This window comes from Helicoverpa zea, chromosome 8 (assembly GCF_022581195.2).
Source record: "Helicoverpa zea isolate HzStark_Cry1AcR chromosome 8, ilHelZeax1.1, whole genome shotgun sequence".
Taxonomy (NCBI): Eukaryota; Metazoa; Arthropoda; class Insecta; order Lepidoptera; family Noctuidae; genus Helicoverpa; species Helicoverpa zea.
In genome coordinates, this window is record NC_061459.1 from 5,206,816 (window position 1) to 5,216,675 (window position 9,860).

Genomic DNA, 9,860 nt, shown 5'->3' on the forward strand with positions numbered 1-9,860 from the left:
TATATCTCTAATATAAACATCAATGTTACTACTACATAATTTACCACGTTTAATCTATATTTATTTTATGTACAACGATTTCGGAAATGGCTATTTTACATTTATTATCCTAAAAAGAATTGAATTAGGAAATTAAGTTTTTTTATTGACTTATCTAATTCGACACCGAAATACTTTAACGACATTTATCTTAATTTATTTTTAAGTTCGTCAAGTTGGCGGAGGAAAAATATTGCTTTTCCATCTTTAATACTTTTGTCTTCCAAGCACATAGAAACAAATAACGATAATTCATATTTAGTTTTCTCTTATAGACATAAATTGGCAGTTTCTTTATAATAAATTGAGACGTTCTATTCTAATTACATTCAAAACTACTATTTAATTCATTTTCAAATCAATGCACGTCAATATGCGCACAAATATACGAAAACAGAAATAAAGACATTGCACAGGTTAGCCATGCTTTCCTTACATACTTATAAATAACCTCTGGTTAATTATATGTTGTTACGTACTTTGGGTAGGACTATATGTATGTTTATTTCGCCGGAATACATATCTTTCAGATCTGTTCTTCTGCTTCCTAGCGTAGTCCCGGCTTGTTGCCATGGTCCATTTAGACATAACACTGAAACTACAGATGACATTTTAATAATTCTCTTCAAATCAAGAATGGGACTTAATAAAAATAATTGACTTCAAAAATATTAACATTCATTCTCATAATGTTTCAACAATTATTTTCTCACGTATACGTAAAACTAATAACTCCATTACGCATAAATTCGTTTACATTAGTTACAAGTAGGGTGACAATATCTTTATTGGTAGTAGTTAAAACACATTCTTTTTTTGAAAATTCAATCGAAAATATAAAAGACCCAGTAGACGGCGTTGAAGAGGAGGAAACAGACGGGGAACACGACTCGTGAGTACGTGTCTATGACATTCACGTCACGAATCTTGGGCATAGACGCTTTGATGACGGTGGCGCCTCGCCGGAGGGCGTGCATCACTTTCGGCTTTCCCGTTGATCCATCTGCAAGAAAAAACTGAATTTAATTTGTTGAATAACTGCAAATATAGTGGGTTCATAATGAGCGCAGTCTTAATGCAACATCCGTTTAGACAAAGCCTGTCAGGTTTTGTGGCTTTTCACAACAAGTCACTTGCTTCTATGTATTATATATAGGTGGGGCGTCCAGTTCAACAATGGTGACAACGTTCAAGTTGGGCTGGTATTTTCCATTGTCTATAAGGAAACAATTGTGCTAGTCGCATCAGTTCAATGCACAGTAGATACCGATTACTTGACACTATAGTCCAGGAAGTCGTCATTTTAAACAATCACAAGAGATTGCATCCAAGGTTAGGTTATTACTATCTAGAGTTGCTAGTCTCAGAACACGTGACCACGGTCACGTTGAAGGACGTTAGGAGGAAAAACAAACTTCTTGTACAGACAACTAAAATCTGGCGAAATATTAGAAGCTCTTAAGTCAAATTCTAATCATAACATACTATTCAGACTAATAGTTTTTGTATTAAAAACGTGTTGGCTTTTCTCTCGATTATTATGATTTTATCAAGCTTACTTCATCTATGCTAAATTACCATGCATATACGTATTTATATTTATTACTAACTTCTGGAGTTCCTAGAATGCGGCCTCGTCCGATACCGTAGCTGCGTGTGGTCGCGTTGTAGTCGCAGGGACGGCGGAGCTCCGGTGGCGGCCGGCAGCGGCTTCGAGCGCAGCCCCAGCAGGGGTGACACGCGCCCCGTGCTGGCCGCGCACTCGCGGAGCGCGATTATCTCTTCAGGGGAACGCGAACCTGCACAAATTGTAAGATTAAGTTCATCGTATCAAGTACGTAGGTATATCTACTAGTATCAAAAGGACTATTTCTTACTGTGTCTTAGGCAAATATTTTGTTTGTTGTCAAAGTCACGGTTTTTAACTAAATATCTTTATATAAAATTGGTCAATTATGTTCAACATTATTGTATGGTGTGGATTACCTTGTGTTGACTATAGATGAGAACATATTTTTACCTCCAGAACTTTTCAATTCCTTCTCAACACTGGCGCTAGTGGACATCTGGTCCCTGTTCTTTAACTTGGCTCGCTTCCTGGCCCGTGCCCCCCAGTACGTGTAGTTGACAGCTGCGTACTCCAGCAGTGCCGCGAAGACAAACACGAAGCACATCACTAGGTAGATGTCGATGGCCTTCACGTATGATATGCGGGGTAAACTGCTGCGCACTCCTGTGCTTATGGTGGTCATCGTGAGTACCGTTGTGATACCTAAAAATTATATTAAATAAGAGGCATACCACCAAAAATATAACTTCTTTGTTTTTAAGAATGTATATTTTTGTAAAATTACCTAATGCCACTCTAGCAGACGTAGCTTCATGATTAATCCAGAAAGAAACCCAGGACAGCATCACAATAAGTATACTGGGCAGGTACGTCTGGAACACGAAGTAGCCGATATTCCTGCGCAGTTTGAAACTAAGCGACAACCGTTGGTAGACGCCCGTCGCCAACTTCTCCTGGAATGTCCCAAGTTTCGCGGTTACATGGTTACCTTAATGCAAGTTTGGCATTGTTCCCCAATACCTGGATGCTAGCGCTAACAACTTGTTTAAGTTTGAAGTTTGTGTCGTGGTTTATTCGTGCACACAATTATTTTAAAGTAAGTTTCCAAATGAAATTTTGAACCAAATAAATCTTAAAAGTTAGGAGTATTAGTTTTACCTTTCTATCATTAGTCTCGTGTCCTAGTATAGTGAACTGTGGCAACTCAGCGTCTTCCACGCCTCTGACTGGCGTTTCCTTCCAGTACATCACCACGTCTGACACCGTGTATCCATCTGCATACAGAATTATATGTTAGCATGCTGCCTCGGGTTGGTCTGTCTTACGGCAACTTATCACACCAGTTACATACACTAAACAGGTCAGAATTTCATGCAATAATCTGATTTTATTAGAATTCGTGTGATAAGCTCCCTACAGACCATCCGGAGTTACCAAACCGTATAATAGCTTCATTTTTCTCGTGCCAATGCGATCATTCCAATTTTGCCAACGTAAACATATAATGCGCTGCATCGCCAGGGGACATGATTTGAATGGGCAAGGCAGGAATTTGTCTGTTACAGAGCACATTCCCACAAATGTTCAATGAAAAGTGGCAACAGGCTGTACAAAGCTCGAGCATGTCTATGGACGAATGTAATGTCTGCGGCAAGACACGATGTGGGACGGAGATGTTCGAGCACGAAGCGGCAAGCTCAGCCTGGTGAAGTATTACAAGTGTATGAGTCACACAGCTTTCAATCTCGACGGTGCAGTTCTGGCTGTCGAGCGGGTAGTAGTGGAGGTCCATCATGCAGGCCAGCGTGGCGGTGAACCGCATGCCGTATGTGATGCTCCCATCGCCGCCCAGTCGCACCAGCTTGTTGCGCTCCGTCACGTCGTGCAGGAAACTGATAACATACGATACAATAAGTTACTCATGAAAGATGTGTGTTCTTTTGCTAAAGGTCTAGATTAGTTATATTTATTATGCAGAGAGACGAGATCAGAGATGATTTTGGGCTTCTATTTAGCCATTTCGTCCATTTATTAGATCCCACGTGACGGTTAAAGTGAGGGGAACACCTAGTACGAATATGAAATCATCGTAGGTACGTCACGACCCACTGAAAGCCGACAGCGCCCATTAAATCGGTTGACAGATTACAGTCTCTCGATTCATATGACTCATATTGTTTGCACGGGGAACCTATGTCTCATACACATTAATTTAGGTGTGCCTACGTGTCTGTAATGTTTACATTACATTCATAAATATAATATAAACTTATTCCCAAACATACAACTTTTCTGGTAAAAAATATTACTCATTTCAAAGTTTTGGAAATGTTTCGAAACCTGCTATAGAATCTTGGTGGTCCCGATGTGACTGGGTCAAGGCATCGGAGACAACGTGAATGACGGCTAGATATCTTGACCTAGTACTAGATACAATGACTGCATAATGTTATGCTAATCTTTCAAGGATGAATGAAGGTGACTCATGAATAAAAAGCTTCACAATTACAATAAATTGAAGAAGAAATCTTGATCATAGGTGCTGAAACTCCTGAATGTTCCTAAAAACTTCTCATTTGTCTACATAGTAATTTTTATACTAATTATCTCAATCTGAACGAAAGTTGCTAACGTAACATAGTACTTACGTATCACACTTCTTACCTATTTTTGTCATTAGCGAAAAATGTATCGGGAACCCAAATTTTATCGGCGAAATCTCCTGAGAGCGTCAACACCTCGTCCGGAAGACCGAAGGCCAGCCTTTCATCCTTCCAGTATTGATTCAGATAAAGGGTTATTGTGTAATCCTGCAAGTGTTCGAGAATCCTTTGTAGATTATTCAACCCTGACCCACTTGACACGAACAAGAGACACATAATTTGATGATCGGAGATGATATGAAGAAACGTCGAATGATTGGTGGGAAAACTAGTGTTGTGAATTAATTATATGAGTAGGTATATTCTGTTAAAAACATATAAGGGTAGTATGTCCATGAGTTGGTGACATCATTATCTATGAAAATGTGATTATAAATGTGAGATGTATGTATAAGATAGTGGTGAGTGGGCGGTGACCTCTGCGTCGGCAGGCGGCGAGTGGCGGTAGAAAGTAAAGGCGGGCATCGATTGGCTGAGGCAGCACTCCGCCCCTCTTTCACCGGCGACCCTCGATGTGTGTCAAGTGACCGCGGCCTTGCTCCCTTTCTACAGCTATTAAAAGCTTAATGAATTACGATGGACGACCTCCTCGAGAGACAAGTCCTTGATACGACCCAAAAAACATCCTCAGCAAATCTGGAGAAGTGCAGACAAGGTCGTGGTGTCGGGAGGTGAACGTCTGCCGCAAGTAAAGCATCCTCGAGTGGATCGCGTTATCAATCAATCTGCTGACGTCGTCTTACATAAGTTAAATGCGTGTGTGTTGACGCGTGTTTGGTCATCTGATAGATTTAATGCACACATGAAGTCAATGCAAACAAATGTGTTCACAAAATTACACAGAATATTGTAAATGGTTTTCATGATATCAGATTTCAGTCATTTGATTTCAATTTCTAATAAAATAACTTACCATATTCACTTCTGATATTGCATCAAAACTAGCAATAGTGAGATCCATGCCAACATACAGCGGGTCTCCTGAAAAGCAATAACATTTATGCAACGAAGCAACACACTGATGCAACGGAACCGCTGACAAATCGAGCCGGGCCGAGTTTACGGAGCAGATTTCAATATAATATGCAATATTATGGTCCAGTTGTCGTAATATGTGGCAGTCGGAGAGCACATCTTCAGCCTCGTTATAACATATGCATTATACACACAGCGTATATTATTAAGTGCACGTCCCAAATTGGATGAAGATGTATGCCTGCAGATAGGTAATGCGCAAATATGATCACATAATCCTTATTGCTTGGAGTCTATTATAGGTATTCCCTGGTCTAGCTGTGGTTGATGTCAGAATCCATTTGTGTTATGATTGAATTTCAACAGAAATAGGTATAGTTATCAAACGGATCATTTTCGAAACATTTGTATCACAGGCACTGCCATTTAATAAGCTCACTATTATTTAATGGAGAAATTAATTCACACAGATTAGGTCTAGCTGGTCATATAACTTTTTAGTTATTAAGTATTTATTACGTGCCACTATAAATATAGGTACAAGACTGTTATATTCCCGTAATCATCCAAAATTACATTTCTTTATAGTAGTGTCTATGGAGTTTCTTGCCGGTTTTTCTCCATAATACCCATTTTTTGGAACCGCACAACTAGCTTGACGTTTCTTAAGCACCTGTAATAGGTCTATATGAAATAAAAACCTTTGACTTTAAATATTCTTACCGCCGAAGTTAGGGCGCAGTCGTATGTCGTAGCCGTCGAGTATCCGCGTGACGGTGTGCGTCACGTTTTCCAGGCGGTCGATGGTGGTTCGCTCGTGCCTGGCACAATACAACAGATGTTAATTACATGCCTGCCCATCATTGGGACAAGGAAGTCTGGACATAGAAATGTCCAATTAAATGGATTTTTGGAACAGATAAACGTAATATAGAAAAAGAAAGACAATTTTAAAACGTGAAAGGAAGGCGAAGCACGCAACTTTACGTTTTCTCTTCGAACTACTAAACTACTGTTTTATCAAATGAATTCTAAATTGAAATGTTCATATAAATACAACTTTATACAATTACAAATCCATCCATCGTGCAGCTTTGTTTTCCTAAAACATCACGCTTGGAGTACCAGAAGGGAATGACTAAAAAGTATTTTTTGTGCGTACTTAAAAAAGTATTCCTCCCCAAAGAAAAAAGCGACTTTATGGCTGTTTAGTGTTTGGAGCTGCTAAACTTATTTCTATATAAAATTACACTAGTACATCTAATGACAAACTTATTTTACTTTAAATCTTCATTGGAATAAAGTCACATTTCAGAGCATCTTTATTTATTTTGAAAGTATGATGCGGCTATCATTCAGCCGTCACATTAACATAGAATATTTTGCTACATAAATCACGTTCTAGTAGTGTGGTACAAAAAAAACATAATTATGGATTGTGGTAAGTATGCAAAATTATATAGTTTTATTTTCCTAGTCTTACCTCTACCTGGCACGTTCCTACATTTCTTTTCAGCGAAACAAATATTCATCGATAACTACAGTATTTGTAAAGAACGAAACATAACGAAACAATAATTTATGTTATTTTCTTGAAAAAAAAACATTTTCATAAAAACTTAATGAATTCCTAAGTAGCTAGAGGTAGATTTTTGTAACTTAATTATTATTTAATTTCCATATAAACCATACGAAGGGTCTTACCATCTTCCAGATATTTACATTGCTAAAACATTTGCCTATCTGCATGAAATTACGGGCACTAAGGCAATCTAAATGAGATTTGTGAGGGTTTCAACTGAATTGGCATTTAGCGGGGTCGGACCAACCCCGCATTAAATTAATTCGCTAGAAATACTAAAGAACTGGTTTTAGTTGAGCTGTAACTATGTTTTTGGTTTATGTGAATTACTTAGATGGTTCTAGTTTTGGAGGACATTTATCGCGAAATATAAAAAAAATGTGTAAGTAAATATTGTGTACGTTTCAATAAAATAATTAATAATTACGTTTAAAACTTTAGAAGAATGTGATAAGTATTTTGTGTACAATATTATTCAATTTGTAAGTATTTGGGCTGTAATGAAGATCAATATTAATATAAAAAAACTCAACAACTGTTCACACAATTACTAGTTATCGCAAATAAAGAAAGAAATCAAACAAAGTGGTAAATATTAATAATCGAGCGGCGGAACATGCGGCCGACGGCTGCAGGATCTCTTGTGTCAATCATTTTCTCATTTGCGGCTCTCCTAATGACGCTAGAGTAAAATCTGTCAGTGATTACACCTACAGCTAAACTTTTATAACTTTTGATACCAATTGTGCCTATAAAACTTAAAACTATTTTTTATTTTAGAGACTTCGTTGTGGCAAGGTAAGTTGTAAATTTTACTATTTAATTGTTTTCTCAAATGATTGCTTGATATGTATACCCAACATATTTGATTACCCATATAAAAAAATTAACATAATTTATTAATTTGCAAACAAGTTTAATCGAAACTTCTACTAATACTGCCAATAATACTTACTGTGCAATCGCGAATGGCAGAACTTGTACCAGCAGCAGAAAAACATTTTGCGCGTGCAAACAGCGCGTGGCGCGGGGCGCGCTCATCGCGCGACGGGGACGCGAGCACGCACGGGCACGCGCATCGCGCGCTCACCGCACTCGGCCGGCACGCGCCGCGCTCGCACTCGCACGTCTCACAGCGGCCATGGATCCAGCATTGTACCACGACAATGTTTCGTAAAGTAGCGAGGTATCGCGATCGCGATCTGAGATGTATTCGTGAGGCGTGAGCGGCCGCGGCGGCGGCGGCGTGCGGAGTGGCGTCGCGCGTGCGCTACCCGCCGCGAATACATACTCGCTATTGGCGCGAATTACTTCGCAACTTACAGCCACAAACTATTCTATAAGAAAGTACGAAAAAATGTACTTGTAATTGTCGCTTATTGTATTTGCCATCTTCGTATATTTAGGTTGTACTGCTTCCCCGCTTGTCGAAGCAACCCTCCTGTTCGGTTTCGCGGAGCGTGTATTTCCCCGTTCTCTATTTCCGTTACAACCGGCGTGTTGCGACATGTGGGAAAGAACTTTTTCCATCAATACAATATTTCATCTAACTAATAAGTCGTTTACATACAGGTTTTCTGAGATCCTCGCAGTTTTTGTAAGTGAATGGAAATCTGCAGCGTGGGAACCTTTTTTGATTAAGCTGTCCCTCACCTTCAATTACACATTACAATACATTAAATCTCGACTAAAAATGTGTGACACATAATGATCAACATAATTCAGAAGCCGAAACAGGCATACATACGCGTACAACAGGCACACAACATCCGCAGCATTGTGTCGGGCGCACACAGCGGGCGACACACACGTGCGGTACTCCTGGTGCAGAAAGTGGCACACGTGTGGTACTCCTGGTACACAAAGTGGCACAGTGTGTCATCACCCCTGGTGCAGAAAGTGGCACACGGTGTCGGCACAGGTGACGGAGTGCGGAAGTTATTTGGCGAGGCCGGCCGCCGCGTCCGCCTGCAGATTACACGGCGCACGCTTCCATCCTCGCAGCCTACGATAAACACTTTGACGTCACACTATACATTGCATGTCACATCATTATAGTTGTATGCATGTGATAGTCATGTGGGATTCACAATACAGCATGTGTTTCAAAAACCGTTTTCTTCAGTCCACCCAGCCAATAAATCCATTCTTAATAATATGTAAAACAGTGTAAGTAATACTTAATAACTTCTAAGAAGTAATTTAACTCTAAGTGCGAGCTCTTCTTACAAAGTCTTTTCAATATAATAAAACAAAATTAAATAACTCCAAAAAGTCGTAGCAACCATATTGTCGTGAACGCTTATGAAGCAAATACAAATTCATATTAACACAGCGAGTATTTTTCATATTACATCGACGTTAAAGGTATTCGTGTCCCAATCTCGTTTGATCTCATCTTTTTTCAGTCGAATAAGTTTACGAATAAGGGATATCAGAGATTGACTGAGTTACCGACATGTTTTCATATCGCTAATCCTTGGGTAATGGTAAAGAAATTGATGTAGAATACTCAAGTGTTGACGCTATATTTAAACTGCTTTCAAGAGAAGTGTTGATAATAATGATGAGTGTTGTTTTCTGACCGACCTCTGCAGAATCGTGGAGCAATCAAAAGGAGTGCTACGATGTTGCTACGAGATGCTACGAAGTGCTACGATTGCCGAAAATGTTCTGCGTCCAAATACGCGAACTTCTAATGATCCGATGTTTTGATTTACCACTCATTAGCAAACCATCTATGTCTATAGAATATCTGTTCTATACTTTACGAGCATCTTTTTGGCAGGTTTTTGGTCGTGCCTCACTAAGAAGTTTCTCACGCGCGTGACCCCAAGATATGAGCAGTACCTTCCATTAGCAAGGATTGAAAAATGTTCGTTGTAGTGGTTTGTTGAGCCGCGAGATCGGCCGACGTAATGATGGTGATTTAACGGAGACGTGCCGCATACACACTGTTTTTTACCACTACTAGCGGTTCTAGAATATAATTCGAAGTTAGTACCAAAAAAACGTGGGATCAGACATTGTA

At 39.4% G+C, this 9,860-nt stretch overlaps 1 protein-coding gene across 1 annotated transcript; it reads right to left on the reverse strand.

The window, feature by feature from the left end:
• LOC124632425 (gamma-aminobutyric acid receptor subunit beta-like) lies at positions 1 to 8,213 on the reverse strand. The gene is made up of 10 exons (XM_047167264.1): positions 7,785 to 8,213; positions 5,971 to 6,068; positions 5,186 to 5,253; positions 4,274 to 4,419; positions 3,344 to 3,501; positions 2,768 to 2,883; positions 2,394 to 2,562; positions 2,060 to 2,311; positions 1,650 to 1,838; positions 1 to 1,042 (listed from the first exon to the last, which is right to left on the reverse strand). Exons 1-10 carry the CDS (start codon positions 7,868 to 7,870, stop codon positions 864 to 866), a joined length of 1,461 nt encoding a protein of 486 aa, XP_047023220.1. The 5' UTR covers positions 7,871 to 8,213; the 3' UTR covers positions 1 to 863.
• Between the last annotated feature and the right edge of the window lie 1,647 nt (positions 8,214 to 9,860).

Coding starts and splice junctions, on each gene's coding strand:
- LOC124632425 (XM_047167264.1), bottom strand. CDS start 7,870: ATGAGCGCGCCCCGCGCCACGCGCTGTTTGCACGCGCAAAATGTTTTT. Junction 5,254..5,970: donor ACTGCGCCCTAACTTCGGCG/GTAAGAATATTT, acceptor ATTGCTTTTCAG/GAGACCCGCTGTATGTTGGC. Junction 2,884..3,343: donor CACCGTCGAGATTGAAAGCT/GTGTGACTCATA, acceptor TTCTGTATGCAG/ATGGATACACGGTGTCAGAC.